This window comes from Podospora pseudopauciseta (assembly GCF_035222475.1).
Source record: "Podospora pseudopauciseta strain CBS 411.78 chromosome 2 map unlocalized CBS411.78m_2, whole genome shotgun sequence".
In the NCBI taxonomy this organism is placed as follows: domain Eukaryota; kingdom Fungi; phylum Ascomycota; class Sordariomycetes; order Sordariales; family Podosporaceae; genus Podospora; species Podospora pseudopauciseta.
Window position 1 is genome coordinate 2,966,308 of NW_026946663.1, and position 27,944 is coordinate 2,994,251.

General features: G+C 51.7%; 15 protein-coding genes across 15 annotated transcripts; 11 read left to right on the forward strand and 4 right to left on the reverse strand.

The window, feature by feature from the left end:
- Positions 1 to 172: 172 nt before the first annotated feature.
- QC763_208100 (uncharacterized protein) lies at positions 173 to 1,727 on the forward strand (the record flags this gene model as incomplete). Its single annotated transcript, XM_062909861.1, has 2 exons — positions 173 to 1,041; positions 1,093 to 1,727. Exons 1-2 carry the CDS (start codon positions 174 to 176, stop codon positions 1,725 to 1,727), a joined length of 1,503 nt encoding a protein of 500 aa, XP_062768691.1. The 5' UTR covers position 173.
- Positions 1,728 to 1,945: 218 nt separating this feature from the next.
- On the forward strand, positions 1,946 to 2,439 carry QC763_208110 (uncharacterized protein; the record flags this gene model as incomplete). The annotated part of the gene is made up of 2 exons (XM_062909862.1): positions 1,946 to 2,286; positions 2,337 to 2,439. The coding sequence occupies 2 exons, from the start codon at positions 1,946 to 1,948 to the stop codon at positions 2,437 to 2,439; spliced, it is 444 nt and encodes a 147-aa protein (XP_062768692.1).
- Positions 2,440 to 2,753: 314 nt separating this feature from the next.
- On the forward strand, positions 2,754 to 3,052 carry QC763_0038500 (uncharacterized protein; the record flags this gene model as incomplete). Its single annotated transcript, XM_062905592.1, has 2 exons — positions 2,754 to 2,784; positions 2,865 to 3,052. 2 exons carry the CDS (start codon positions 2,754 to 2,756, stop codon positions 3,050 to 3,052), a joined length of 219 nt encoding a protein of 72 aa, XP_062768693.1.
- Positions 3,053 to 3,166: 114 nt separating this feature from the next.
- QC763_208115 (uncharacterized protein) lies at positions 3,167 to 3,517 on the forward strand (the record flags this gene model as incomplete). Its single annotated transcript, XM_062909863.1, has 2 exons — positions 3,167 to 3,313; positions 3,374 to 3,517. The coding sequence occupies 2 exons, from the start codon at positions 3,167 to 3,169 to the stop codon at positions 3,476 to 3,478; spliced, it is 252 nt and encodes an 83-aa protein (XP_062768694.1). The 3' UTR covers positions 3,479 to 3,517.
- A 430-nt stretch (positions 3,518 to 3,947) lies between these two features.
- On the forward strand, positions 3,948 to 4,949 carry QC763_208120 (uncharacterized protein; the record flags this gene model as incomplete). Its single annotated transcript, XM_062909864.1, has 1 exon — positions 3,948 to 4,949. The coding sequence occupies one exon, from the start codon at positions 3,948 to 3,950 to the stop codon at positions 4,947 to 4,949; it is 1,002 nt and encodes a 333-aa protein (XP_062768695.1).
- Positions 4,950 to 5,071: 122 nt separating this feature from the next.
- On the reverse strand, positions 5,072 to 7,188 carry QC763_208130 (uncharacterized protein). Its single transcript, XM_062909865.1, has 4 exons — positions 6,988 to 7,188; positions 6,084 to 6,921; positions 5,700 to 6,023; positions 5,072 to 5,645 (listed from the first exon to the last, which is right to left on the reverse strand). The coding sequence occupies exons 1-4, from the start codon at positions 7,136 to 7,138 to the stop codon at positions 5,147 to 5,149; spliced, it is 1,812 nt and encodes a 603-aa protein (XP_062768696.1). The 5' UTR covers positions 7,139 to 7,188; the 3' UTR covers positions 5,072 to 5,146.
- A 1,909-nt stretch (positions 7,189 to 9,097) lies between these two features.
- QC763_0038540 (uncharacterized protein) lies at positions 9,098 to 10,352 on the forward strand (the record flags this gene model as incomplete). The annotated part of the gene is made up of 4 exons (XM_062905593.1): positions 9,098 to 9,275; positions 9,949 to 9,956; positions 10,016 to 10,181; positions 10,246 to 10,352. The coding sequence occupies 4 exons, from the start codon at positions 9,098 to 9,100 to the stop codon at positions 10,350 to 10,352; spliced, it is 459 nt and encodes a 152-aa protein (XP_062768697.1).
- A 74-nt stretch (positions 10,353 to 10,426) lies between these two features.
- QC763_0038550 (uncharacterized protein) lies at positions 10,427 to 10,751 on the forward strand (the record flags this gene model as incomplete). The annotated part of the gene is made up of 2 exons (XM_062905594.1): positions 10,427 to 10,521; positions 10,580 to 10,751. The coding sequence occupies 2 exons, from the start codon at positions 10,427 to 10,429 to the stop codon at positions 10,749 to 10,751; spliced, it is 267 nt and encodes an 88-aa protein (XP_062768698.1).
- Positions 10,752 to 10,842: 91 nt separating this feature from the next.
- Positions 10,843 to 11,709, reverse strand: QC763_208145 (uncharacterized protein). The gene is made up of 2 exons (XM_062909866.1): positions 11,293 to 11,709; positions 10,843 to 11,235 (listed from the first exon to the last, which is right to left on the reverse strand). Exons 1-2 carry the CDS (start codon positions 11,404 to 11,406, stop codon positions 11,047 to 11,049), a joined length of 303 nt encoding a protein of 100 aa, XP_062768699.1. The 5' UTR covers positions 11,407 to 11,709; the 3' UTR covers positions 10,843 to 11,046.
- A 1,789-nt stretch (positions 11,710 to 13,498) lies between these two features.
- QC763_208150 (uncharacterized protein) lies at positions 13,499 to 15,218 on the reverse strand. Its single transcript, XM_062909867.1, has 3 exons — positions 14,003 to 15,218; positions 13,700 to 13,946; positions 13,499 to 13,636 (listed from the first exon to the last, which is right to left on the reverse strand). Exons 1-3 carry the CDS (start codon positions 14,792 to 14,794, stop codon positions 13,605 to 13,607), a joined length of 1,071 nt encoding a protein of 356 aa, XP_062768700.1. The 5' UTR covers positions 14,795 to 15,218; the 3' UTR covers positions 13,499 to 13,604.
- Positions 15,219 to 16,334: 1,116 nt separating this feature from the next.
- Positions 16,335 to 16,754, forward strand: QC763_0038580 (uncharacterized protein; the record flags this gene model as incomplete). The annotated part of the gene is made up of 2 exons (XM_062905595.1): positions 16,335 to 16,506; positions 16,720 to 16,754. Exons 1-2 carry the CDS (start codon positions 16,347 to 16,349, stop codon positions 16,752 to 16,754), a joined length of 195 nt encoding a protein of 64 aa, XP_062768701.1. The 5' UTR covers positions 16,335 to 16,346.
- Positions 16,755 to 16,920: 166 nt separating this feature from the next.
- On the reverse strand, positions 16,921 to 19,455 carry QC763_0038590 (uncharacterized protein). Its single transcript, XM_062905596.1, has 5 exons — positions 19,130 to 19,455; positions 18,797 to 19,070; positions 18,560 to 18,735; positions 17,562 to 18,495; positions 16,921 to 17,505 (listed from the first exon to the last, which is right to left on the reverse strand). Exons 1-5 carry the CDS (start codon positions 19,362 to 19,364, stop codon positions 17,100 to 17,102), a joined length of 2,025 nt encoding a protein of 674 aa, XP_062768702.1. The 5' UTR covers positions 19,365 to 19,455; the 3' UTR covers positions 16,921 to 17,099.
- QC763_0038600 (uncharacterized protein) lies at positions 17,176 to 17,858 on the forward strand (the record flags this gene model as incomplete). Its single annotated transcript, XM_062905597.1, has 2 exons — positions 17,176 to 17,394; positions 17,538 to 17,858. The coding sequence occupies 2 exons, from the start codon at positions 17,176 to 17,178 to the stop codon at positions 17,856 to 17,858; spliced, it is 540 nt and encodes a 179-aa protein (XP_062768703.1).
- A 1,324-nt stretch (positions 19,456 to 20,779) lies between the features above and the next one.
- On the forward strand, positions 20,780 to 21,649 carry QC763_208170 (uncharacterized protein; the record flags this gene model as incomplete). The annotated part of the gene is made up of 2 exons (XM_062909868.1): positions 20,780 to 21,111; positions 21,172 to 21,649. 2 exons carry the CDS (start codon positions 20,780 to 20,782, stop codon positions 21,389 to 21,391), a joined length of 552 nt encoding a protein of 183 aa, XP_062768704.1. The 3' UTR covers positions 21,392 to 21,649.
- A 1,560-nt stretch (positions 21,650 to 23,209) lies between these two features.
- QC763_208180 (uncharacterized protein) lies at positions 23,210 to 27,807 on the forward strand (the record flags this gene model as incomplete). Its single annotated transcript, XM_062909869.1, has 3 exons — positions 23,210 to 24,311; positions 24,364 to 25,186; positions 25,236 to 27,807. The coding sequence occupies 3 exons, from the start codon at positions 23,210 to 23,212 to the stop codon at positions 27,805 to 27,807; spliced, it is 4,497 nt and encodes a 1,498-aa protein (XP_062768705.1).
- Between the last annotated feature and the right edge of the window lie 137 nt (positions 27,808 to 27,944).

Consider the following 27,944-nt stretch of genomic DNA (forward strand, 5'->3'; position numbering starts at 1 on the left):
ACCCTCGTGCTGTAATCTGCACCTGCCCTCTTGTTGCCCTCCGTCATCATGTGCTCACGGAAGAAATATGGCTGATTTCATTGGGAGCTTCACGGTGAGCACTTCGGTGGCGATGTGGGTTATAGAAAGAAATATGCCGAGGACTGCGAATCGAATAACATCAATCCTGCACCATGAAACCATTGTCCAGAGGACCTTGTATGTTGAGGCCTTCTACTTCGTATGCGAGTATTCAAGCTCGAAACCTGTCTTCTCAAACCCGTTTCACGAGACACTCGTCCAAAATGACCACCAAGCCACAACCCCGGGCCCCCCCCCCTGAAAATCACACCGTAGAGCTTCTCCGCCGACACCTCACACCAGTCCCACCCATCTCACAATCCTCTTCAACCCTCACCAACTTCTTCGCCCCCTTTGCCCACAACGACACCAAAATAATCCTAATCGGCGACTCCACCCACGGCACCTCAGAATTCTACCAAGCCCGCGCCGAACTCACAAAGTACTTTATCCAACACCACGGCTTCAACATCGTCGCCGTAGAAGCCGACTGGCCCGACGCCGAAGCCATCGACAAACATGTCCGCCCTCGCTCCCCATCCGCTCCCTCCCTCACCCAAGAAAGCGAGAAGCCCTTTCAGCGCTTTCCCACTTGGATGTGGCGGAACGTCGAGTTTCAGAACTTTACCAAATGGTTGAAGGAGTGGAATGAAGGGAAGGACAGCAAGACTGAGGCAGTGGGGTTTTATGGGTTGGATTTGTATTCGCTGGGCAAGTCGATGCAAGCTGTGGTGGATTACCTTGACAAAATTGATCCCGAGATGGCAAAGGTGGCACAAAAAGGGTACGAGAGAATGATGATGTGGGCGGAGGAGCCGCACGAGTATGGGCTGGAGGCGCTTGCGGCTGGGTTTAAGGGATGTGAGAAGGATGTGATGAAGATTTTGAATAGCTTGCTGAGGAAGAGGGTTGAGTACGAGAGCATGATTTGGGATGGGGAGGAGTTTCATTCTGGGGAGCAGAATGCGAGGTTGGTCAAAGGTATGAGGAACGTCAAGACGACTGTCACGCTGAAGCTAACTGGAGTATTAGATGCGGAACAATATTACAAAGCGATGTGCTACGGCCGCGACGAGTCATGGAATCTGAGAGATAAACACATGTTTGAAACGTTGAACCGAATCATCAAGCACCGATCGAGGAGCACGCCGTCCAAGGCCATTGTCTGGGCGCATAACAGCCACATTGGCGATGCGCGTGCCACAAGTATGGGCTGGTCGAACGATGAACTCAATATCGGGCAACTCTGCAAAGAGGCCTACGGAGATCAAGCCCTTACCATAGGTTGTTTGACCAACACCGGAACAGTCGCTGCTGCTCGCAAGTGGGATGGAGATATGCAAGTCATGAAGCTACGACCTGGTCTGCCAAACAGCTACGAACAGTTAATGCACGCCACAGCTGTCAAGAACTTTGTTCTGGACCTCCGAGTTGGTCATTGCAACGAGGAGCTGATAAAGGCGCTCATGGAAAAACGGTTGGAGAGGTTTGTCGGAGTCATTTACGCTCCTGGCACCGAGAGGCAGTCGCATTACTCCCATGCTGTTTTGCCTGAACAGTTGGATGGTTTTATCTGGTTCGATGAGACCAAGCATGTCGGGGCACTCGAGGTGCACCAGCCCCATACGACAGTCGAATTTGATGAGACCTGGCCATTCGGTTTGTAAGTTTGGATGACAAAGAATGCATGGGCAAACTGGCGTTTTGGCGTGGGCTGCACGGCAGGAGGCGTACGTCATCTGGTTGTCAGTACGCGAGCTTGTCATCAACACGATGTCATTATGAGTTAGCACTCATGTACACATATAAAATTGCAAGAGGAGGGATTTGACGCAGACCTTCCGCCAACAGTCTCGCGTCCCAACACACCACAAACACCAATATTATGACTGACCCTGGGAACCGTGAGCGTGGCCTTCGGGCTGCTATCAGCAATCCCCGTGTGTCGGAGAGGGCCAAACAACGGGACCGAGAGATCTTGGAACAGGAATTCGGTGAATCGTTCGAAACAGATCCAACTTCCGCAACAACAAGTGGCAAAAAGAAGGCCTCTTCCGAGGAATCAATTCCGGACACATCATCGAGGACATTTCGAGCATCCCAAACATACGGCAGCAGGAAAACACGTAGTTCGTCCAGCGGTGATCTTGAAACCAGTGCTCCTTCGGCCAGGATGTCATCGACGGTTGATGACAGTAGCATCGACGGCAAGGACAGGGGTAACGTGTAAGTCCCATCGTTCTGCTTGATGCACGCTGGCCACTGATATCACGAAGTGTTCGGGGCCTCAAAGCGGCACTTACAAATCCTCATGTCTCAGAAAAGGCCAAAGATCGGGATCGCAAGAAGTTGCAGGAACTAGGGGAGTCAGTAGAGTGACAGCCGCCAACTTTGTGTGATCATAAACGCCTTATGCTGTGTTGGGTGCATGGCTGTCACATCGGGTAACGAGATACGCGGCCCCTGGAGTTGAACAGATTGGAACCAGAATGGAAATAACGCGCGGCCAACAGGGGGAAGGTCATGGTCAGCCACACTAGATAGGACAAAAAAAACCTGTAATCGCTCGGTTCCGACGGCGAGTGATCGCATCGATGAATGGTTCGATGTGGTTGTGTTGTGCCCCGCTTTTAACGTCAATCCTCCAGAAGGCTTGGAGAAACGGTTGGGAGAGGGAAGCTAGATCGACCGCCATGATTTCATCCAAGCCTTCGCCGTTCCACTGTGCATCTTTAAAAGAACACAAATGTCCATAATCCACAGGTATGGTGTTTGAGAAGGACAGACGCCTCACCACAACTCAGGTACCCGAAACTCGTCCATAATTCTTGACGTTCGACGACAAACACAGGCTCAAAATGCACCACGTCGACATGTTGCACCACTGGACGACTCCAGAGAAACATGCACCTGCACCATCGCAACCGGCGGCGGCGCCACAATCGAGAGGCTCTCCTCCTGGTGCAACTACAAGTTCCTCAACTTCAAATAGCCCCCTCGGCGCCAGCAATCCCAGCTCGAATCCACCACAACCACTATCACCGCCAGGTAGACTCGCAAGACAGATTTCACGCAGCAACAACAATACGCCGAGACCTTCGACAAGATGGCATCTTCTGAACCTGCCTCCCAGGAGCCAGTCGGTTCCGAGACCGTTGAGCAGCCCGAATATGCCGCCGTCTCCGATGTTAAGTCCGACGTGAAGGATGAGGAGGATAAGACTGCGAGTGAGGGGGAGACGAAGCTGGGTGAGGTATGTTGGTTTTTTTGTTTTCTCGATGTGATGATAGTGTGTGTGCTGACGTTGGGACAGACCGCAGAAGGAGAGGCACAGGAGGGTGAATCTGCTGTGACAGAGGGGGAAACACAGCAGGAGGAGGAGGTTGAGGACCGGAAGCCGAAGAATAGATTTTGGTGATAGATGCGTTGTGAATTGAATTTTTGTTTTGCAGCCATGCACGCTTCTCACTGGAACACAACGAGTGCCATCGGAAGCCGGAGTGAAACAACGGAGGTAAGCCGGACCACGCCCGGAGCGGAGCGGCACGGCGATATCCACTCCCGGCCCCACATCTGACGTTCAACGGCTCTTGCCTTTTCGGGAAGTGGTGATGTCATGACCGGGGCAAACTCTCCAGCGTAATTGACTGTTTGAACGACTTGATAACGTCACGATGATAATGCGTTTTTGGTGGAGGTGGTGCCTGAAGGAGATATATGGGACTTCCTTGAACGGTTTTGGTTCCTTGCATTTTCATCTCATCTCATCTCAACTTAACCATCAACACCACCTGTCCTTATTGACGCTAACGACATCACACATCTTACAACACCCCACAGCACTCACCTCTACGAAATAATAACAGAAAACAGATACAACGACAAAAATGCAATCTGTCCTCCAGTCCACCACCGGCCTCGGCCCAACCCCCGTCCACCCCTCCAACCTGGACGGCAAAGTCGCCATCGTCACTGGCGGCGCCCTCGGAATCGGCTTCGAAGTCTCCCGCGCCCTCGCCAACGCCGGCTGCAGAGTGATCATGGTCAACCGCAAAGAAGAGCAAGGCGACGACGCCATCTCAACCATCAAGTCGGAGTCGCCGAATGCGCAAGTCGAGTGGAAGGGCTGCGACCTCGGCTCGCTTAAGGAAGTCAGAGAGGTCTTCTCCGACCTTCGAAACTCGCTCGATCGGTTGGATTATTTGGTTTTGTCGGCGGGGATCAACACTAATCAGTATGGGCTTGATGCCGATGGGATTGACAGGCACTTTGGGGTGAACTTTCTGGGGCACTTTTACGCGGTGAATCAGCTTTGGCCTTTGCTGCGCAAGACGGACAAGGAGCTTGGGGGAAAGCCGAGGGTGGTGTTTGAGGCGAGCGAGATGCATAGGGGGGCGCCGAAGAATGTGCATTTTGCCAGTTTGGAGGAGATCAATGATGAGAAGTTGGGGCCGACGGAGTTGTATGCGAGGACGAAGCTTGCCATGATTTTGTTTGCAAAGTATGGGCTTGCCGGGAAGGTGATTAAGGAGAATGGAGATGGGATTATTGCTGTTTCGGTGCATCCTGGGGCGGTCAATACTGCGATGCAGCAGCAGTGGAAGGATGCATATCCGGGGATTACGGGCAAGTTGCTGACGTGGGCGATGTTGTCGTTTGGGAGGGATGTGGAGCAGGGTTCTTATAGTGCGTTGTGGGCGTTGACGAGTCCTAAGATTGAGGAGGAGAATATGAATGGGTGGTACTTTAATGATCCTGATACGCCGGGGAAGGAGTCGGCGCAGGCTTCGGATGAGAAGTTGGGAACTGCATTGTTCGATTTGTCGGAGAGGATTATCAAGGAGAAGGTTGGAGAGGATGCTCTTGTTGACTGGAAGGAGTGTGCTTAAGTTGCTGTGGTGTGAGAGGTGCAAGACGCTTGTATAATAGACATGAGATGGACAGAGAGCAATCGAGCATTATCACTGATCACCAAAAAGGGTTATATGCGCCTTACAAAAGCCCAGCCATCCATCTAACTCTTCTTCATTATCTTGGTGTGTGTATGCACAGAATCTTCCATCCGTATTACTGTGCAACAGGACAATCACCGTCTCTCACTATACCCATCCATCTCCATAGGCGACTGTGGCCCTGCCGGTCGAAAGCTGTATTGCGGTGGACCTGGGCTCACGCTCGGTGAAGGGCCAAAGCCGGGCGAAAACACTGACAACTCGGCATACCCATGATTGGAAGCGACCTCAGCTGGTTTCCACCCAGCCTCTGCCTCTTGGAGAGGTATGTTCACAGGCGTCCTGGTGTACAGATACTTGTCGCCTGCGGCGAGAGCCTCTTGTGAGCCTGTCTGGGGCAGCTTTTGCTTTTGCTTCAGAGGTCGATAGAAGAAGTACCAGATGCCTACGGCAATTAGAGCTAATAGGCCTGCGAGTCCCCCTAGTACGCCTCCTACTATGGCGCCGATAGCGTGACCTTGTCCTGAAGATTGGCTGTTGGGGTCAGGTGAGTCTGGGTTAGGGATGCCGAAGGAGCCTGGGGCGAAGACTTGTTGGAGTATTGGAGTGGACCACTTGACCTTGCTTAGGGATCTGGGTCTGGATTAGTATACATCCTTATTGGCGGACTGAAAGAGGAAAGCTAACCCATTCTTGTACCAGTCCTTGATGACTTGAGGGGACTCATAATCGCCCGCGTCGGCATCGTAATTGAACCGCCACGTCATGCTCGGCATGTCGAATACCATGAGACCTTGCGGGGCCGGATCTGGCTCTCGCCACCCCGGGGCTGTCCCGCCTACACTGATGACTTGACGCTTTCCCGCTGGGGTGCAGTGATGGTCTGCTCTTCGCTGGGTGGGCATGTTGGGGGCCTTGGTCCAGACGAAGCCTGGCAGGCTGAGGATCCATGCGTCTTCGTAACGGAAGTCGAGCTCTGGCTCCCTTTTGCTTTCTCCTCCAAAGAGAAGACTACATGTAGGTCGTTTTGTCAGGAAAAACTGCTTGTGTTGGTGATGTAGTGTCACTTACATGTCATAACCACCTTCTTTGGTAGCAAAGCCTGCCAAGCAAAACTCCCGCCTGGGACCTGGGGGTGTAGGACCTGTGGTGGTCTGATAGTGCATCTGTCTTGTCTCTGGATCGAAAATAGTAATGTTATTAAATAAGTGGCTCGAGACCGAGCTGTAATCAATTGCACTGTTTCCATCTACCCGCTTCTCGGGAATGTACCCTCCCATGATCAAGATGACACCCTGCTTCTTGGTGCCAAGGTTGAACTGTGGGATGTGCTCGGCTACCGCGCCCACCAATGTTTCTTCGTATCCAAGTTTTTCAAAAGTTTTGGTCTTCATGTTGAACGCCAGGGCACCTGTGGCGATTTCTGTCCTGCCCCACCCGACAGTCAGGTCGGTCCACTCGCCTGCCAGGCCGCCGAATATAAAAGCTGTTTCATCCGTCGCGGCAGAAGCTGCCAATTCTGTCAGGTACACCGTCCGGAGAAAGTCTGGGTTTGACGGTGTCTCGATTGACCATTTTCCTCCCCCGGAGCCATCTGTCACGAACTTGTAGAGCTCGGGAAACTTTGGCATGACGCGGTCTCTTCTGTAGGAGACCATACCACCCCAGACATAAAATGATCCATCCTGTTGGTTGGTCCAGAATGCAGGCCGCGATCTGGCCGGAGGTTTTCCGGAAATTTTGTTATCAATGATTCTTATTGGAACGGTTTTGGCGTCCCAGGACTTGGACATGTCGATGGAAAGGGTTGAGTTCATGTAGTTTGATCGGGATCCCTGCTGGTTTTGGCCACCGACCTGCTGGGAGACTTCTCCGCCCTCAATGTAGAGGTAGTCCCCGATGAGTGCCACTGTTTAGCGTTAGCGAGCTCCTGTATGGATTCGAAGGGCGTTGTGAAGAATGAAGGAACACACACCTCTTGCAAATCCTCGGCGCACAAACTTGTCTGGTGGAGGTGAGTCGGATATTTCTTGGCCCTCTACCAAGCCGTGAAGTTGAAAAATTCCAAGTCCCAGGAGGGCGGCTCGAACTAATCCTGACCTGCAGGAGCTGGAGATAGCAGTCATGGTGTGAAGTAATGAGTAGGGCAGAGATTACGTTACTAGGCAGTTTTGTGTGATAGAGAAGCTTGTCAGGATGGTGAAAAGTATCGAATGCAAAATGATTCTTGATCACCATTTACAGGCAGAACATGTGCTTAATCGACAGTCTGGAAATACAAACACAAAAATAGTTGTTCATGCATTCTGAAGGCGCAGACCGGGGCTGTGTGTGTAACATTTTGCTTGGTCTTGTTGGGTTAGTCCGATCTGACCAATGGACCACTACAGCCCATTTCTGCCGAGTCTGACTGAAACGTCAAGACCAACAAGGTCATAATGTGGCCTTCGCCCAGTGCTTCGTAAATGAGCGTGTCAGAATGGTAGGAGCTGTTGTAGCTGTATGGGGGCCAAAGATGCAGGCCTATGATGCGTCTCTCTGGCAACCAGAGTCTGGTTGTAGCTACAAAAGGGTTCAGGGGTTCAGCGGAGATTTATGGTGCAAAACAGAGTCCAAAAACATACAACACCAGGGATTCCCCAGTGGTCACCCACCTGAGTACTAGTCTGGCTGTCAGCTGCTTGACTAGGGGAGAGCGGACGGGATCCCGTATTTTCAGCTGCATATGGTCGTATGTGATTGTTTTATTTGGAAACAGGCACAATAATGGCATCCCAGTAGGTAGCTCGCGCGACATGTTCAGGTTTTTGTTGGTAAGGGTGTATGTAGTCAGCAAGCCTGTCGCAATATACTTTGAGCCGTGTTCCAGTTCTCTTATGGAATGTGAAATGTCCAGCTCCATACCATCGCAAAGCACCTCCCATCATCACGAAGAACGGCAAGAATAGCTCAGGACCGTATGAGGCCCATTTATCAACTGATCACGTATTGTGACAAAAGCCAAATAAGCCTTGTGCCCAGAGTAAAAATATCTATTACGGCTACAGAATATGACAAACTCCACTTTAGGTAGGCAACTCGCTGCCAAGGGAGGAAAGGTGGGGGCCGGCTTAGTATGTATCACATAGTCTTGCGACGGCGTGCACATCCGTATTATCCGGAAGCTGTCAACTGGAAGGCTTCTTACCTCGAAGATTGCGCTATCTACCTCTGGGTCCACACTATGAACAGCTAAAGGCCTGTACTCAAGGTTGACTGGCAGTGGGTCTACCATTGTTTCCGACCCCGGTAGTCACCAGCAGATTCAAGCATCAATCACAGCATGGCGTGATATCTGAAGGGATGTAGCAGTGCTAGCATCATTGAAGTTATACTTTTTGAGATCAGGTTCCTGGCCCTAGCAGCACTGCGCAGTGCGCCAAGAGATACGTAGCCCAGCAGCTCGTCAGATTCAGCTTCCCATGAAAAGGGTTTGCCCTCATAGGCGAAACACCAGCGGATACCCTTTCCAATCTTCTCCTTTTAACTTCTCCTTCTCCAAGGTAGGTACTTCACTTCGCTTGTCATCTCGAACTTCTTTGGAGTAGCATTTTGTCATTCTTCGCAGTATGGTCGTCAAAGACTCCTAGTTCGAGGTCTCTCTTCTTAGTCTCGTCGCTAAACCTCAACCGGAATCCTGGGGATCCCAATACAACCTCGCTTATTCGACGAAGAGGCTGATACCAGCCATCGTCGCGGTTGGTTCCTTCATACGATTGTTCACCACTCTTGGAAAGGTTATCCACAAGCGACTGAAAGCATGGAGGTTTCTGGTGAGAGGAAGGGATATCATCCAAGATGGATTCACCATGGTAAGTGCTTGTATAGTCACAACACCATACCCGGAACTCTGAAGAAAAGCTCCATGAATCTAATTTCGTGTTTTTGCGGTATAGGCTAAAAGCAAAGGTTACGAAGTCTTGACACTCGAGTCCCGCTACATGTTTGTCTCTTCACCTGGCCACATTAAAGAACTCCTGGCGGTTCCGGACTCGGTATTTTCTCTCTATGCAGCATCAAGACAACTTCTGCAGCCCAGATTCACCATGCACAACTTCAACTGGCTCGACAAGGAAGGGACTAAAGGTGGCAATGAGGGGGGTGGCTTTGTCAGAGCTGTCCGTGTCTGCTTGGCGAGCAATTTACCAAATATCGTGCCCTCCATCCGCAAGCTCGTGTGTGAGGAGTTGGATAGTCTTCTTCCTCTCAAGAAGCTTCAGAATGGTAGGTACCATGAAGCTCTGAGACATCGGACTATACTGCCAAAGTCGCCCATGACGCTAACCGTTTGACGTCCAGGGACCCATCTCGCACCCATATACCCCTTCATTCTTAGACTCACCGTGCTTTCCAATCGGAAGTTATCTTCGGAAAGGAATTAGGTACCTTATGCCCACTCTTAACAAGATGCAACTTCACGCCCCATCAAATGGCTAATAGACCCTCAGCTCGAAAGGAACCTTTCATCCAGGCAGCCAAGCAATACATCGAGCAGATGTTCTTTGGGGCCGAACTCATTCGTCTTTTGCCTGGATGGATGGCTCCGTAGGTGAACACCTTCTATTTCAAGCCATATAGATACCCGCTAACCTGCATGGCTAGACTTGCAAGCAGAGCGCTTCGTCCTTGGCTCAATACTCAACATGTTGTCTACGACATCTAGACACCCATTGCAGCACAGCGTCTGGAGGAGCTGGCCAAAAAAGGGATACCTGTACCACAACATGTTAATCGACTCCCCAAGCCATTCTTCACATCGCAAAGCCTTTACGCTAACCATAACCATAGGTTGATTGCATGCAATGGATCATGGAATCCCTCCCTCAGGGGAGAGTTCTCACTCCGCAGCGGCTTGTCCACGAGACTATGGCAATCTAACTCGGCTCCATTCATGCAGTTGCCGGAGTAGGTTCTCTTCCTTTCACCTCACACGCCGCAGTATCTTAACTGATGTCCATGACCAGGCCATCACAATCGCCCTCCAAGATCTCTGCCTCCATCCGGAATATCTAGAGCCTCTCCGCCAGGACATTGACAACCACTACCTCGACTTTAAGCACACTGCCCAAGGACTCTCACTGCTAGACAGCTTTATAAAGGAATCAGCTCGTCTGACCCCCACTGAAGCCTGTATGCTACCATTTCTCTTCTGTTCTTTTTGTGACAAGACTAACTAACATTACGCGCCAAACAGTAAGCACCCGCCGCTACGCCGTCGAATCTCACACCTTCTCAGACGGCACCCATCTCAACCGCGGCGACTGGGCTTGCACACCCCGATCGCTATCAACAAGATCCTAGAGTTCTACCCCAACACAGAGCAATTCAGCGGTTTCAGATTTGCTCCTCCAGAGGTATTGGAGTCCCTTTCGAAGATGGACCAAGAAGGGCTGGCAAGACAGGATACTCCGTCGAAGCTGGTGGATACAGACCACAAGTGGCTTATGTTTGGGACCGGGAAGCAGGCTTGGTAAGACCTTCTCCTGTTGTTGGTGGAAGAGAAATACATGGCTGATAGATATGAACAGCCCAGGAAGATCCTCTGCTGCCGCTTCTGCGAAGGTTATCATGTCGCAGATGATCAGCAAGTATGACATGCGAATGGTGGACAAGACTGCAAAGAGATGGTGGAGTTTGAGATCGACGATTGTTTTGAGGGAGAATCATATGGTGGCGTTTACATGCCGTGTTAAGAATTAGAGCGTCTGAGCAGAGAGGTAAAGGAGTTGTCGATAGGTAGACAATAACAAAGAGAAAACCCCTATCTCGACCTCCTGAGTGCACGGTCCACTAATCACCATCATCAATCACGAATCACAACATCATCCAAGGCAAACAACCTCTTAGAACTGGCAGAACTTGGAATTCCCTATGTACAACTTTCTTGATCCCAAATCCTCCGTGACCCCATCATCTTGTTGAAAGTATTGATCGTCACCCAGTTCCCACCGGTTGGACTTTCGCGTCATCAGCCACCAGGTATCACTGCCATTACCTAAGCAACACAGGCATCGCAGACAGCTTGGACGGCGTTGAGGACAGTCATGGCGTTGAGGAGACCGCAGCTGGAGATGACGCAGCCGGCGGCGTTGGAGCGGAGGGCGTCCCACTGGCCACACATGCAGGCGTAGTCGGTGTTGTCGGGGCAGCCGAGGTCAGCGGCGGCAGTGTAGATGCATGGGAGCTGGAGGGGCTGTTAGTTATGAGGTGAGAGAAAAGGGAAATTGGGGTGAGAACATACACCACAGGCGGGGACGGCGTCGACCTCGGGGCAGTCAGCCTGGCGGCGGCGGAGGGATGGGCTAGCGGTGGCAACAGCGGCGAGGGCAGAGACGAGGAGTGTGGAGAATTGCATTTTGGCGGTTGGTTGGTGGTTTGGAAGTGGTTGTGTGGTTTTATTTCTTGAGAAGGTGCAGTTGGATGCTTGAGTGGCTGATGCTGATGATGAGAGAGAAATCTGTCCAGAGTAAGGGGAGAGGCTGTTATTTATACTTCTCTGGTTTTCATTTCCATGTTGCTTTCAGACTATTCTTCCCGTTTTCCACCCTACATGTACCTCATCTCTCTCTCAAAGTGAGCTCGGCGGTACATGGGGATGACTATGAGGCCTCGCATATTCTACCGATGAAGCCCCTGCCCCCAATCAAGGAACACCAGCTGGACGCATCTCACCCTGTTGGGACGGATGGCAAGGAATTACTACTGCAAGCCGGCTGTGTCCGTTGCATTCACTCAGATCCGCCTGTTAGCTTCGGGTGTTGTTCGATCTGCCCCCCCCAACACCCATCAGGCATGGTTGCATCTAACGGACCAGTCCCCAGATCAGCGTGCTTTTACCCCGGATTTCCTTCGAGGTGACGATCCTCCCCGCAAAGCTTCCCTAGCGTTTTGCGGGGAAACTAGAGCAAACCGGGGTCAGGTCTGCTTCCAACTGTTTGTAAGTAGTGCCGCGCATGAATGTCTGTTGAAGGAGTTACATCCGGGTCGGGGCAGTTGACTCTGAGCGAATCAGGGGCTCGGACAGACACCGGGATAATACATTGAGAGGTCCATACGCGACAACTCGTTTGTCAAAGGAAGACATGTCCGCCGAGGCATGCAACGGCGAAGCTTTCATTTGATCTGGCGATGTCTTCATGTGAATGCCGAGATTAGTGGCAACCTTGGTAGGGTGCTACTCATGTGTTCTCAGTTTTTATGTGATTGTGACTCGAGAAACTTTAACACGCAGACCAAGCCTCCGGGTGCTTCATCAGCCAACCTTTCGGCCATGAGAGAGCATCGTGGCGGGTTAATGACAGCCTGCTATAACACATGCAGTGCATGACTGTAGCTTGGCAAACGAGGAGAGAGATGGCGATGTAACAACCCCCGCAAACAAATGCAGTGCTTTTGGTATTACTGCAAGAGCTGGAGTCTATCCATCTACTAGGCAGGTTTATTGGGGGGCTATTGTAGCGGCTCTCCCTCTGTTATGTTCTCATCATGGACCCGGTCAGACATTGATATCTTGATGACAAAATCACCTCGTCAAATTGCAACATTACCTATCCTTTCAACTAACCAAAAAGTAATATCTAGCTTTGAAGACAAAGCATTCCAAATAGCAGGAGAATTCTTATGAAGTAAGTCTCTTATTTGTTTGTTGCGGTGTACATGATCTGATGTCTCATCACATGCTGACAGTGGTATTCCCGAGGGTTGTTTAGGTTCCAACGATAATGATGCCTATTTCTTAACTTGCCGAGTTCAGACTACCTTTTTAGACCACGAGAGGGTGTGCGATACGACCCTGTTCCTTGTTTTGACAGATTTGTGCATTAGACCTTTGCAATACTGGCATTGAAATGCAGAAGCAGACAGCAATGTTCAGTCGCAGATACTCCACAAGGTGTACGATGGTTCTCCATGTAAAGAATCACATCGAGACCTCTTCATCGCTTTGAAGTACTATATAGGTAACTTGTGGTTGCGTATACTCTGGGTTCTAGGGCAGGGAGAGGAGAAACTCATAATCCCAGGACAAGGTTGTAAATGGTAGCGCAGTGCTTAAAGTAGGCTGGGCTGTAGAGGGTCAATTAACGCTCATGGGCATAACGCTCTAACAGCCGCCTCCTATGGCGACTCTACTATGATAGTTGGAGCAGTTTGGGAGGCCACCACTGTTGTCCTATAATGCAGCCAGCGGTCTAGGCCCTCTTTCGTTGTCGATCTTCACTCAAATAGATCAGTTTGTCTTTCACAAGCAAGTACCTAGACTGTGAACCTCGGTCAGCATCTTTAGGTTCTCCATGTGTTCTGATCTCACCAGCCTTCAAAAGGAGGGTGCTTTACTCGGGCATAGCGGTTGCTCTTCGACCAAAGACGTGCCGTCATTCCGATTGGCTACATTGGAAAACCTTGGAGGTCATCACATATGGACCTGTTTAGATAGGTATCCGAGTATCTATCCAACTAAGGAGACGATTATGATTTCGAACCAACTTCTACTTGCTACTAACTACCTTGCAGTTACCTTGCTAGGTGGCTCTCCGGATGACCCAAACATCATTGCTACAACACCTCCCCAGGTAAACTCGTCAACCCTACATCTCTGTGTCAGCACAACTTGTCACCAAATCTAACTCTTGGATCAGGTGAAAACTTACACCCCTCATAATCCTCATCAACACGCGGCGGCACGGTGCACTTGACCGCCTCCTCTGGAGTCTGCGTCTCCAAAACGTCACACACATCCATGGTACATCGGGCATCCATAGCACGCTGTAAAGCGTCATCTTTCCATCCAAACACGTAGTCACCATGCTGGGAGAAACCCTTTTCGTCTCCGGTGGACCAGACAAACGGCTGGGATCCATCCTCCGGCCAGAGGTCAGGATCGCTGAAGAGGTCGGTCTGCAAGCAACAAGTCAGTAACTCAGAAAATGCCGCATTCCGGATCGAACACATACCCTCCACCTAACCTCATACATAACCTGAGGAATCACCACCGGATGTGTGTCAGGACAATTGCCAGTCGGACCAACATCGTACGCCCCAGCGCCCTTTGCATAAGCAACATGGCTCATATGATCCGGGCTATCGAGATTGACACCATCCCAACATGTGGGGAAAGTAATCACCGATCGGATCCCTCCCACACAGGGCTTGCTGGGAAGCTTCTCCGTATCTGGCGACGCGCAGTTGAGGTTTCTGTTGTCCCCCGACTCGGGCATACACCTATGGCACACCTTGACCGGCGCCGGCCCTGCGTCTGGACCCTCCTTCTTGGCGGCATCGCCCACCAGCATTCTGAAGCCGGGCTTGAAAGCCTTGACCGTGCCCGGAGTGGTGATGGTAGTTGACGGGATATAGTAGACTGTAATACCGCCATTGCCACGGAGCCCTTCTTCTTGGTGTTGTGGCACGCGTTTGTAGGTGCCGTTTCGGGCACGGAAGAACAGCACTGCAGTCCAGTAGTTGGAGAGATCCTCGGTGAAGGTGCAGCTTGTGCAGGTTGAATTCGAGACCAGATCGTGGTTAGGGTGGGTCATATCTGGGCGGAAGGAGTTGCCACCAACAATTTGGTGGAGATGGGGGGAGGGGACAGAGCCGGGGTTGACAAGGGGGTCGATTCGGTCGACGACGAGCTGGGAGCAGGCGAAGCGCATCATGGGGGGGATGACGATACCGGGGGGCTGGGCGGAGGCGAGGTGACCCGTTAGGGTCGCGCCCAGGGTCAGGGCGGTTGCTCTAAGAAGCATCTTTGTCGATGAAGAAGTGATGTAAACAAAACCGAGTCGTGAAAGAGGGTGGAAAGTCTAAAGTTCGAACCACTTCGCCCTCTCAGACGTGTCGGAGAATGCGGGTGCATGTGGGCTTTATTGACGAGGACATGTTTTGCCCCCTCATGCTGCCAATATCTTTCCCACATGGCCAAGGCCCATTGCTGATAAGGCACTGTAATCTTGATCAGCGTTGTTACTTTGTTTGTAGATTAAGTGTATTTAGGCGGCGACGTCGGCAGTTCAATTGATGACCAAACGGAAAGGTCTATGTCTGACCAACATCGGGTAGGAAGAAGAAAACCCACGTCGCACAAGCATGCGCAACGCCCGGCTGGCCTCCGCGACGTCCCGCTGCAGGAAATACTTTATCCTGAAGCGTGGGTTAATTTGTGTATTGGAGGTGGACCACGTGTGAGGGGCCGATGTGTCTTCCTGCTCTTCTTCTCGAAGCTCATTCCCGGAATGAAAAAACAGGCATGCAGATAGGCATCCCTGGGAGACTTTTGTTAGGTCCGGAATCGATGCATTGCTTTCCCACCATACTCTTAAACTGCAAAATATCGGTCTTAATACTTGCGAGCAATATAACAGTAATCTCCATGACCTTCTTTCACATACGACCATACGCAGTTGAAAATACGGGATCCCGTCCGCTCTCCCCTAGTCAAACAACTGACGGCCAGACCAGTACTCAGGTGGGTGACCACTGGGGAATCCCTGGTGTTGTATGTTTTTAACTCCTGCTCCGCTGGAGATCCACATGCTGAATTGCCTATGGCAACTGTTTACTTTGCCCCTGAATCATCTTGGTGTGGACTGTGCGGCTAAGTCCTTCGCCCCATATCCTAAGTAGCTGGTGGCAGCAGTTGTCAATCCTTCCATACCTAGCCAAGAAGATACGCTGAACATGTCCTGTTTCGTAGACTAACAGAGCATCCCACACCACCAACAAGCCTTACGTCAGGAACCAAAGGCGCTCTTTCTCTTTTGGCTCAATCTGGGCCAACAAACTGGCATAGTTCAGGTTCAGTGAAAGCTTACCCCGCCAACAATATTCCAAGCAATTCAGGTTCGCAGGGCGGAAAGATATCAGCGCTTACTCGATATATCGACGGAGATGCTGGTATATTGCACTCCCAGTATCAAGATTGAAGTTACTCGATCCATGATGGGGCAGACTCCCCCTGACACTATTCCTCTCCCGATGGCTCAGGGTAACTCTGAAGTCGACGAAAAAGCCCTCAGAGGTTTGTTCGCAACGACAACATGCTCGCAGCATTTGTTAATACTGATCTCAATGCAGCACACGCAATTCCCAGATCGGCCCTTGTGGAATCTCAGCAGTTCGGCAAGTCTCTTTGGGGGAAAACAGGCAAACTGACTGTGAAGCTCCCTGATGCGACATTAGAGGACTACTTTCTCAAGATAATTCTCTGTCCTGCCCGTGGACCTTTCTTCTGATAATTGAACTAATTGCCGTGAAATCTACGTTTAGGTGGTACCAAACCTTGACTCTATCGGAAAACAGATGTGTCACGGGGAGTCGGGAGAGGCTTTCATTTTTAATGCATGCTCGTTTCACCGACACAATGAGCACGATACGGGCAACTGGCGAGCCCCTCGGCATAATCTGAGTGGTAAAGCGCACATTGAGAATTACGAGCTCCACTTTCCAGTTTCGGAGCCAGGTAGGTGCCATCTAACATGGTGATCATCCTGTGCTAACTACTATTGTTTAGTCGAGGATTGGGATGCTCGAAACCAACTGTATTCACTGCCGTACAACCTAGGCAATGCCATCTATGTTCCTGGATCAAGTCAGAGACAAGTGTGAGTGTCTGGAACTTTCCCGTCGTTTTTATGATTATGTTGCCTTGCTAATAATTTGCAGCGTCTATGAGGATATGAGAACTCACTGTACTCTAATTTGCCCTGACGTTTTGCGTGAAGAGATGCAACTTGGGCGGGATCCCGGGGATACTGAGGGTGGCTTGGTTTCATCTGAGACTAGGTTGGCCTGTAGCAATATGAGCTCCGAAGAGATGGAGATAGCAGAGAAGGACCGTTTAGAGGCGGCAGAAAATTAGCAGGACAAATAAGCACGGAAACGCACGACAAAGTCTTTGATCGTCAACAGCAGATAAATAGTTATGCTCGATTGGAAGGCCGTACAGAGAGCTGTGCATTATGCTTTCTGCAAGGCAGATGCATGGTGCTGCTGTTGGACCCGTCCTGCGGGGAAACACCTGCTGGCTCGGTCGCTTCTACTGTTTTAAAGCAATCACCAAGTCCTTGGTTCCAAACGCTCTTGCTTTGGTGTCCCCAGCCAAAGAGCAGGTCTACCTGCTGAATCCTCGATGTTACCATGTCTGCTCCTTTCGAGTCGCACTGACGCTTTCTTCGCCTTTTGCTCCAACTTGTCCACGCCATCCCCGATACCTCCGATATTCTGTCGCGTCTCGTCATCCAGTGCGCAAAGCGTCGCCAGACTTGAGCTCTTGATCACCTGCACACGCGACATGTACGTCGCTGCGACAGTCAGAACGAGAAACAGGGTTGTCAACACTAGTTGCGTAGTAAGCATGCCCATCCACTCCCATCGAATTCTGACAAACGCCTGAGGGGCGTATACACTGCCCTGGACAACGCTTTCAGGCCTGGACAGCCGAGTCGTACCCGCTCTCACACTGCGTATTTTGTTAGCGAATATCGAACATAGTTATGGGCAGATAGAATTACTCACAGGTTTGTCATCGAGCGCGCCGCATTGGTCATCACAGTCTGGATATCGGCGAGTCGCTTTTCGGGAGGAGGTAACTCGGTTGTCAAGAAGTCTCCCAGCAGAGAGAAGGCAAATGCCTTAGCTGACCCTCCACCGTTCGAAGCAACCACCCCTCGAGTTCTATCCATCAGCAACGAGTCCAGCATTGTCGACGCTAGTAACATGGACGCCGTTAATGAAGTCCAAACGTTTATCGTAAAGTCGACAGAATCCTCCGCATTCGGTGGCCTTTCCAAGGTGAATTCGGCCCCCCCATAAGTGTCGTTACACTGGCCTGTGGAATAGCAAGGATAGAACTTGGGGTCCCATGCCACATTCAGTGTGTTGTTTAGTTCACTGGTGACCTGCGATAAGGTCGAGACTTCTCTTGTCACAGACTGACCCTGGGTGACTTCTGTCTCATATGTTTTGGTACACCACCAGAACGCCAATTCCAAGTACTTGACCTTTGACATCATCTCAGTCAATGCGTCAGCGTCAGAGGAAGTGCTAACCATCTCTTCTGTATAAGCAATGAAACTGTCGCTGACGATCAAATCAGTTACCGATTGGTTGAATGCCCCGGTGGGCTCGTCCAACAATCCAATAATGACGGGAAACACCTTGTCGATGGCAGTGTAAAAGTTCCCGTAACCGGCTGAGCCTGCTGTGATGTTGCTGGTCTGAAGAAGGAGTTGAAGACGCTTTTCAGTTGTCTTTCTGAGACGGTCGTGGAGCGCAGGGTTGTTGACTGTTGACAGGTTTGCCACACCACCACAAACGGCAAGACTTCCGTAGGCTGGCCAGATGCAGTCACCGGATGAGCAATTAGCTCTCAGTTCCGTCACTCTCTCGGTGGAAGGGGTAAAGAACCCCTCGAAGATGGCTCGCTGCTCTCGCAGAGTGTCGTACGGTGCTACAAGGTTCACCTTCGTTAGCCCATGTTCACTTTTAGTTGCTACGGCTTGCTCTGAACTTACTAAGAGCCAACATGTTTCCATCATAGGTTGAAAACGTGGTCGCTCTGTCCACGGCGGCGGTATCGTTGGCCTGAAGTGACAGGGCTTTCCGTACATCGTACGTTATGGCTTGCTGGGTAAGTGTCGATGTGAAGAGACCGCTAAGCATAATCAAGGCACCAAATGAAGCAAGTATCCTGCATGTTCTCTGACATCAGCATGCAGTCTGAACGATTTTTCATCACGGGGATAACTCACCCCTTGAATCCGATCAGCAGCCGCACGCCGCCGATTCCACCCCTCATCGCATCATCGAACACTTGGAAATCAAGTAGCGGTCGGTGTTTAGCTGGCCGACCGACAGGAGACAGAAACCAGATCCATTTCAGCTGTGCCAAACCCTCCGCGATAGGCACCAAAAAAGCCACTTTGGCTAGGGAAGTCAAGAAGGCTAGGATGGTGTTTAGAGTGACGCCCAGATACATCTCCTCGGAGGGTCGGTTGTCAGCACGCCACAAAAGAACGAATATAGCTGCTCGAGCGTTAGCTGATATGGAAGTCTTGACACAGATTCTGGGTCTCTTTACCTACCGATAAGACACAGCATTCCGCCCAGCTGGGCCAGTATTTCCGGTAACCATCTTCTCAACTGGATCGAAGAGATTACCTTCGTCCCTGGCTCCTCCCCATCACTGGATCTCGTATAGCACTCTAAGCTCACTCTGGTGCTGGTCTCCTGCTTTGAGAATTGGTGTTTCTGAGAAGGTTCTGCCGGAAATTGCAGCCAAGATGTTTGTCCACCTGAGAAGACGCTTGCGCTCGCCATTTTTGAGCGGTTCACGGATGACACTGAATTAAAGAAGGTCCAACATCAACATCCATCACATGCACCACATAACAATATGGGCCGTTCCTAATAAACGCATCATCATATACTACCATTGACTCGACCGTTAAAACATTGACGACCTTCTCCAGGCATACCACTAGGCTGCAGACTACCTATTTCCGGACCCTGTTGTGCTCTCAAATCGGTGCTTCGCCTCACAGGCAGACCTTGTGTGATGTAAACTCGCCAATCGCTACCGACCCTTCCGACGCACCAGCGACTCTTCCACAGACATACTTGGGCTCTTCCTACCTACCTGTCCACTGACCGAAAATCTTTTCAGCCGTCCATACATCTCAATTACTCAAGCTCAGCGACCCAGGACATGCCGTCTTGGCGATTGATAGACCTGCTTTGGATGCCTTCTCTTTCCCCCCGTAGCGACGATCGACGGCAAGGCACAAACTCGGGCACTCTGCCAGTCAGCATTCGTCCTCGCCTTGATTCGGCTGGAGGGTTCCTGCATGGCACTCACTTTATTCTGGCCGTCTTACTTGCATCTTGGAGGTGAGCATGCCAGACAGTCACTGACAGTAGGTGGCCATTCCTCCAATCCCACACCACCCTCTTGGCATTTGCTAAACACATGCGCGCTTTGAGGCTTTCCTCCACTCAGCTTACACAATCACCAATCTGACTTGCAGGAGGTTCACAAAATTCCCACGCGGTCTGAGCCGCTTGTTTCTAGCTTGCACATCCTTGCTCTTTTGACACTCCTTCAAGCAGCGAATCAACACCACGTTCGCTCCCATCTGCCTTTCCTGGGACCGCCATTGACGATCATCCGAAAATCAGACCTTCTTCTTGTGCCCCGCGTTCCCAGTTTCCCTTCCCCACATTCCCCGGGATCGGCTTCCGGTTCTGGAAGGTTGCATCGGAGCAAGTACCGCTGCTGAGCCCTTTTGCCCGGTAGTTTGACTACGTGACCGGAGATCTTGCTGGTGTAATGGCTCCTTGGCGGCTATTGGTGTAGTATGGTGGTGGAAAGAACCCGCCGAATCTGGGTTTAGGACGGTTTCGCAAACTTGAAGAGTGGTATCGCCGAAACGGCGTGCCTGGATGATTGGGTGAAGCAATGATGCGGCGGCATCGGGGCGGTTTGCATGGCGGGTTGGACGACGATGTGGTGCCCCGACAATTACTCCGATTTCTTTTACTCAGACGGAAGGGACAGGGTGATGTCTTGAGTATAAAATAGCTGGTACGGCCCCCTTACTTGTGTGTTTTTATTGTCTCAGCCAGTCGAGGATTGGAGTCCGGAAACATAACAGTCACTCTACATCAACCCACCCCCTCCGCTTCAGTTGCTCGTGTCGCCGCCGTTGTCTCTTCACTCTTGATAAATCGTCAAAATGAAGGCCTTCACCCTTCTCGCCCTCGCGGGGTCAGCTCTCGCCCTCCCAGCCAGCACCGGCGTCCTCGAGCAGAGACAGTCCGCGGTCCAAGTCACGGACGAGCTCATGTACGGCATCAGCCTCCCCGCATTCACCGCTCGCCGCAACGCCCGCAACCCCCCTACCCTGGACTGGACCTCTGACGGCTGCACTTCCTCCCCTGACAACCCGCTCAACTTCCCCTTCGTCCCCGCCTGCCACAGACACGACTTTGGCTACCACAACTACCGCGCTCAGAACCGCTTCACGGAGAGCGGCAAGCTCAGGATTGACAATAACTTCAAGACTGAGTATGTTGAGCCCTTGCAGACTGAATTTGTAGGACATGTTGCTAATGAGTTCGTGTTTAGCTTGTACTACCAGTGCAGCACTGTGTCTCTCTCTGGCGTTTGCAGGGGTCTTGCGGATGTGTATTATGCTGCTGTGAGGGCTTTTGGTGGCGGTGATGCCACGCCGGGCAAGCGGGAGACTCATGATGAGCTGGTGAAGGAGTATGAGGAGAAGTTGGCGATTTACAACGCGCTGGTTGCCCAGGCGGAGGCGGATGGGTTGATTCCTGCTCAGGCTTAAGCTGGATGAGGGTGGTGGGTTATGTGCCTGGGGAGGAAATGTAGTTCAATGTGTATGATTTATGATTTTGGATGAATGAAAAGGCCTGTCAGCATCATTTTATGAATATCTGTTGTCCGTATATTTCAAAACCTTATAGCGACCTTACAGGTATGGTTTGTATTCTAGAAAGCCCAATTCAGGGAGTATGCAATAACCCAGTTTTAGCACAACAGATCTGCGGGAAACATCCCCTTTCAAGGCAAAAAAAAAAAAAAAAAAAAAAAAAAAAACAAAAGCCGAAGTCAGACAAGAGTGATGTGCTCAATCTGAACATGCAAACAATCAATTCAAGGGAAATGTGATGCCGATGCGAGAAGAATTTTCTGCCAAATTCTGAAGTGAATTTCCTTACGGTATCTCTACATCCACCCGTGAGAGAGCGGTGATCTGACCATTCCTTTGCATTGTGTCAGGCAGCCTGGCCTGCGGCACAGCACAAGCTACATCACCCACACCGCGCATTGGAGAAATATAAGATTGTAGCCCTAAACGTCCGCCAAAAAAAAACACCACCGCCCCCGCGATCACCACCCGGACTCCCAACCCCAGCCCCAAATCGCCAGAGCGAGCGAAAAAAACGCTAGCCAGCCCAAAACGTCTTGCCAAAAAAGCGTCCACCTCGTCCAGCGCCGCCGGCGGTCTGCCCCCACCGTATCCTTCCCCCCCCCATATCATTCCATGCTCTTGCCTAATCTTCAGTAAGCACAGTGCTATTATGAGTGGTAAGTCAAATTTGGATAAATCACGGTACAAGGTCAGTCAGGGGCTTGGGACACCGGTGGAGATCACCGCACCCGCAGCGCGCGAGGACGAGGTGGGCGCGGGGGAGTTCTGGGAGGCCATTTTGATTTCAAAAAAAAATCGAAATTCTTTTTTTTTAAATAAAAATTTGTAGAGAGGCTGAGCGATTAATGGGAGAGTTGGTGGAGTTTCCAGAGACCAGAATTTCAGATTTAATGTGAGACTGGAGGACGAAAAGGTGAAGATTGAGCCTTGAAACTTGGAATATTTACAATATCCAACTATGCATCAACTTCCCTCTTGCCGCCGCTGCCATGCCGGACAGTAGGATTCCGTGACGTGACATGAGTTGGGAAATAACCATCCAACCGGTCACTTACCTTTAACTGAGATATTCTAAGTGTTATATGCGCATATGCTAGCTGAAGCGGAAGGGGTGATTTCCCTGATTCTTTTGTGGTACTATTATTACAACTGGTGTCTTTTCTTAACCCCGTTAAGGGCCCGCGAGGACCCCAGAAGGCTGTGATTGTTTCGTCCCGGTGCCACGCGTGCCGTGAGGTCCGTCGCGCTGGAGTGCATACGCCCATCCCACCGATTCCTTTGTTGGTTTTCTCGCTGTTCATGCAGCTGACCAACCAATTCGCGGGTCAAAACACGTCGTGGTAGTGGTGTGGAAGCGCAACCCAAGAGGCGGGTGATTGGCCATGGACGCATGAGAGTCCACGCAGCTGAAGACATGGTGGGGAGCCGACGCTCGTGTGGCTGCGGCTGCGTTGCCGCCCAAGGCGTCTTCGCGCCCAGCCCGCGGGCTAAATGCTGAACAGTTACTCTTTCTCAGTTATCCTTGCGGTTCTTGTTCTTGCAATTAAATCCAGATGCCTTTCCCTCGGGCGACGCTAGGCATTTGATGCTCCCTGATCCAATCCGTAGCCGTCGAACCTCTACAGAATCCCGCGATCGGACGAACCGACACAGCTGGTTGACATCCAAATCCGCAGTCGTCCTCGAAAAGGCCCAGCCGATTATCTTACAATGGATGCCCAGGCAGCTACCGAGCCCAGAACTCATAGCGACTACACTGTGGGATGGGTCTGCGCTCTGCCCAAAGAACAAACCGCGGCGACAGCTATGTTAGATCACAGGCATGGCGATCTTCCGAAACCACCCAATGATCACAATACGTATACCCTAGGATCCATCGGCAATCATAATATCGTCATAGCCTGCCTGCCTAAAGGCGAGATCGGAACAAATTCGGCGGCGACTGTCGCGACCTCGATGGCCAACGCCTTTCCGTCCATTAAGATCGGTCTAATGGTTGGCATCGGCGGCGGTATCCCACCCAAGGTTCGGCTTGGCGATGTTGTGATCAGCTCACCAGTGGGCCAGTATCCTGGGGTGGTTCAGTGGGACTTGGGCAAGGCGAAAGAAGGGGGCAAGTTCGAGCGGACTGGGTCGCTAAACAACCCACCTGCCTCGCTCCGCACTGCCTTAACGAAACTGGAGACCGAACATGAAATGAGCGGATCTAAGATACCTCAGTATCTAGAGGATCTAAAAGACAAGTGGCCAAACCTGGCGCTGAAGTACGCCAGCTGTAATCACCTTAAGGACCCTTTGGACGTACTGGACGATCCAGTTCGGAGCCGCAGAGGGCGAAACATATTCTTGGTACTACTCTGGGAGACAATCCTGGCCATTGTCAGGGTTTTCCTGGGTTGTTGGGCCCTTGCTTCCATGGGGTCTGGGGCCGAGCAAGTGGCGGGCACCACGGTGAACACTGCGGTTGATCGAGATGGCGGGAAGCTGCGAAATATGCGTGTGCATTACGGTCTGATCGCATCTGGTAACCAGGTCATTAAAGACGCTACGTTCCGAGATAGGCTCGACGAGGAGTTTGGTGGCCATGTTCTCTGCGTCGAAATGGAGGCGGCGGGACTAATGAACAACTTCCCGTGCATTGTCATCCGAGGCATCTGTGATTACGCAGATTCGCACAAGAATGAAGATTGGCAGGAGCACGCGGCGGCCGTGGCTGCAGCATTTGCCAAGGAGCTTTTGCAATATGTGCAGCCAAGTGCGGTTGTCGGAGAGCGTCCGGTGAAGGATATATTGGAGCAGACGTTAAAGCAGGGTTAGTAATTCTCCGGTCGGGGTCATTGCATATATTTTAACAATAGATGTAGTTCACAAAGAGACATCCGCAACTCGAGAAGACGTCACCCAGATCAAGTCCAAATTGGGGAAAGAGGAAGATAAAGAAGTCCTCGACTGGCTCACGAAAATCGACTACGGTCCGCAGCAAAGTGACTACCTTAAGAGACGGCAACCAGGAACCGGGCAATGGCTCCTTGACTCAGAAAAGTTCAAGGGTTGGCTGTCCGCCAGCAATCAGACACTCTTCTGTCCAGGTATTCCCGGGGCGGGAAAGACGATCTTAACGTCAGTCGTGGTTGACCACCTCGGTTCCAAGTTTCACAACGACCCGAAGATCGGTATCGCATACATTTACTTTAATTTCCAGCGGCAAGACAAGCAGACGATTGATGACTTGCTGGCGAGTGTGCTGAAACAGATAGCCGAGAGCCAATCCTCTGTTCCAGGAAGCGTCAAAGATCTCTTTGACAAGCATGAGGCCAAGCGGACGCGGCCATCACTTGACGAAACCTTGAGAGTTCTCCAGTCCGTGGCGGCGACGTGTTCGAGAGTCTTTATCGTTGTTGATGCACTTGACGAATGCCAAACATCCGAAGGCTGCCGGAAGAGGTTTCTCTCCGAGCTTTTCAACCTACAAAAAATGCATGGAATAAATATCTTTGCGACATCGAGGTCTATCACGGAGATTGTTGATTGCTTCAAAACCAGCATATCACTAGAGATCCGTGCAAGTACCGCCGATGTGGCACAATATCTAGAAGGTCAAATATCGCAGTTACCATCTTTCGTCCAACAGGACCGGCGGCTGCGAGAAGAGATTACGGCAGGGATCTCAGAAGCCGTCGATGGAATGTATGTACAGAACTGTAGGGAAGAGCAGCACAGGCACTGACAGTCGCAGGTTTCTCTTGGCACAAATCTATCTTAATTTGCTTTATGACAAGATGACACCGAATGATATTCGAAGCACATTGGAAGTCTTCCGGAACCAAGGGCAAGGCCGAGCCGAGATCCAGAAGGTCGGGGCACTGACCAGTGCGTACAACCAAGCAATGATGAGAATCGTTGGGCAGATGCCGGGTTGCAAGAAGCTTGCGATGGAGGTTCTGACATGGATCACGTGCGCGAAGAGACAGCTTACCACGTCGGAACTCCAGCACGCCCTCGCAACCAAGCCGGGAAAGTCCGAGCTTGACGACGGAGACTTGCCATGCATCGGAGACATGGTCTCTGTATGTGCTGGACTGGTAACGGTCGATGAAAACAGTGGCATTATCCGGCTGGTTCATTATACAACGCAAGAATATCTTGAGGGGACACAGCCGCGATGGAATCCGAACGCAGAATTGGCGATCACGACAACCTGCGTTACCTACCTCTCATTCACCGTCTTTGAGACCGGGTTCTGCACAACGAACCGTAAGTTTGAGGAGCGGCTGCAGTCAAACCCGCTCTACGATTACGCCGCGCGCAACTGGGGGAATCATGCACGCAAGGCTGCAACATCGAGTAAAGTGGTTATTGACTTTCTTGAGAGTAAAGCTAAGGTCGAAGCATCAAGTCAGGCGTTGATGGCCACCCACTGGAACCGATCATACCCAATATACAGTCAACATGTTCCAAGGAATATGACGGGACTACATTTATCAGGATACTTCGGAGTCATCGAGGCCGCAGATGAACTCCTTAGGAGTAAACCCGGTCCAGATCTGAAAGATACCTACAGAAGAACGCCGCTGTGGTATGCTGCCCAAAACGGGCACGAGGCCGTTGTTAAGAAGCTGCTCGCAGCGGGAGCCGACGTTAATGCTGCTGCTGCTACTTCTGGTAGCCGGACGGCGCTCCAAGCAGCAGCTGAAGGAGGCCATCTCGAGGTGGTCGAGAAGCTGCTCGCAGCGGGAGCCGACGTTAATAATGCTTCTTCTAATGGCCGGACGGCACTCCAAGCAGCAGCTAAAGGAGGCTATCTCGAGGTGGTCGAGAAGCTACTCGCAGCGGGAGCCGACGTTAATGCTGCTGCTGCTACTTATGGTGGCCAGATGGCGCTCCAAGCAGCAGCTGGAGGAGGCCATCTCAAGGTGGTCGAGAAGCTACTTGCAGCGGGAGCCGACGTTAATGCTGCTGCTGCTACTTATGGTGGCCAGATGGCGCTCCAAGCAGCAGCTGGAGGAGGCCATCTCAAGGTGGTCGAGAAGCTACTTGCAGCGGGAGCCGACGTTAATGCTGCTGCTGCTACCGTTAGTAGCCGGACGGCACTTCAAGCAGCAGCTGAAGGAGGCCATCTCGAGGTGGTCGAGAAGCTACTCGTAGCGGGAGCCGACGTTAATGCTGCTGCTGCTACTTTTGATGGCCGGACGGCGCTCCAAGCAGCAGCTGAAGGAGGCTATCTCGAGGTGGTCGAGAAGCTATTTGCAGCGGGAGCCGACATTAATATTACTTCTGGTGACCGGACGGCGCTCCAAGTAGCAGCTGAAGGAGGCTATCTCGAGGTGGTCGAGAAGCTACTCGTAGCGGGAGCCGACGTTAATGCTGCTGCTGCTACTTCTGATGGCCGGACGGCGCTCCAAGCAGCAGCTGAAGGAGGCTATCTCGAGGTGGTCGAGAAGCTACTCGCAGCGGGAGCCGACGTTAATGCTGCTGCTGCTACTTCTGATGGCCGGACGGCGCTCCAAGCAGCAGCTGAAGGAGGCTATCTCGAGGTGGTCGAGAAGCTACTCGTAGCGGGAGCCGACGTTAATGCAGCTGCTGCTACCGTTAGTGGCCGGACGGCACTCCAAGCAGCAGCTAAAGGAGGCTATCTCGAGGTGGTCGAGAAGCTACTCGTAGCGGGAGCCGACGTTAATGCTGCTGCTGCTACTTCTGATGGCCGGACGGCGCTCCAAGCAGCAGCTGAAGGAGGCTATCTCGAGGTGGTCAAGAAGCTACTCGTAGCGGGAGCCGACGTTAATGCTGCTGCTGCTACTTCTGATGGCCGGACGGCGCTCCAAGCAGCAGCTGAAGGAGGCTATCTCGAGGTGGTCAAGAAGCTACTCGCAGCGGGAGCCGACGTTAATGCTCCTGCTGTTACTTCTAGTGGCCGGACGGCGCTCCAAGCAGCAGCTGGAGGAGGCCATCTCGAAGTGGTCAAGAAGCTGCTCGCAGCGGGAGCCGACGTTAATGCTGCTGCTGCTACCGTTAGTGGCCGGACGGCACTCCAAGCAGCAGCTAGAGGAGGCCATCTCGAGGTGGTCGAGAAGCTACTCGCAGCGGGAGCCGACGTTAATGCTCCTGCTGTTACTTCTGGTGGCCGGACGGCGCTCCAAGCAGCAACTGAAGGAGGCCATCTCGAGGTGGTCGAGAAGCTACTCGTAGCGGGAGCCGACGTTAATGCTGCTGCTGCTTCTATTGATGGCCAGACGGCACTCCAAGCAGCAGCTAGAGGAGGCCATCTCGAGGTGGCCAATCGACTCAAGGCAGCCGGCACATTGAGATGACAAGAGTATATATTCATATGTCCTTTGTCGCACAGCTTGTTTCTACACTTTGCAGAAATGCTGATGTCGACTTAAAGTATAGCTTTAATCGGACACTTCGGTCGTCGGCTGCTACGAACAGTCAAAAGAAGATCGTT

Bases quoted from the DNA above. Each gene is read 5' to 3' on its own strand.
- QC763_208150 (XM_062909867.1), bottom strand. From the start codon at position 14,794: ATGCTTCTTAGAGCAACCGCCCTGACCCTGGGCGCGACCCTAACGGGT. The intron at 13,947-14,002 runs GTATGTGTTCGA...TGTTGCTTGCAG, and splicing joins TGTATGAGGTTAGGTGGAGG to ACCGACCTCTTCAGCGATCC. The intron at 13,637-13,699 runs GTAAGTTTTCAC...ACAGAGATGTAG, and splicing joins TGATGAGGATTATGAGGGGT to GGTTGACGAGTTTACCTGGG.
- QC763_208145 (XM_062909866.1), bottom strand. From the start codon at position 11,406: ATGCAATTCTCCACACTCCTCGTCTCTGCCCTCGCCGCTGTTGCCACC. The intron at 11,236-11,292 runs GTATGTTCTCAC...CAGCCCCTCCAG, and splicing joins ACGCCGTCCCCGCCTGTGGT to CTCCCATGCATCTACACTGC.
- QC763_0038590 (XM_062905596.1), bottom strand. From the start codon at position 19,364: ATGGCGAGCGCAAGCGTCTTCTCAGGTGGACAAACATCTTGGCTGCAA. The intron at 19,071-19,129 runs GTAGGTAAAGAG...ACGCTCGAGCAG, and splicing joins CGGAATGCTGTGTCTTATCG to CTATATTCGTTCTTTTGTGG. The intron at 18,736-18,796 runs GTGAGTTATCCC...GAGAACATGCAG, and splicing joins CTGCTGATCGGATTCAAGGG to GATACTTGCTTCATTTGGTG.
- QC763_208130 (XM_062909865.1), bottom strand. From the start codon at position 7,138: ATGACTGCTATCTCCAGCTCCTGCAGGTCAGGATTAGTTCGAGCCGCC. The intron at 6,024-6,083 runs GTAAGTGACACT...ACCTACATGTAG, and splicing joins AAAGAAGGTGGTTATGACAT to TCTTCTCTTTGGAGGAGAAA. The intron at 5,646-5,699 runs GTTAGCTTTCCT...ATCCAGACCCAG, and splicing joins AAGGACTGGTACAAGAATGG to ATCCCTAAGCAAGGTCAAGT.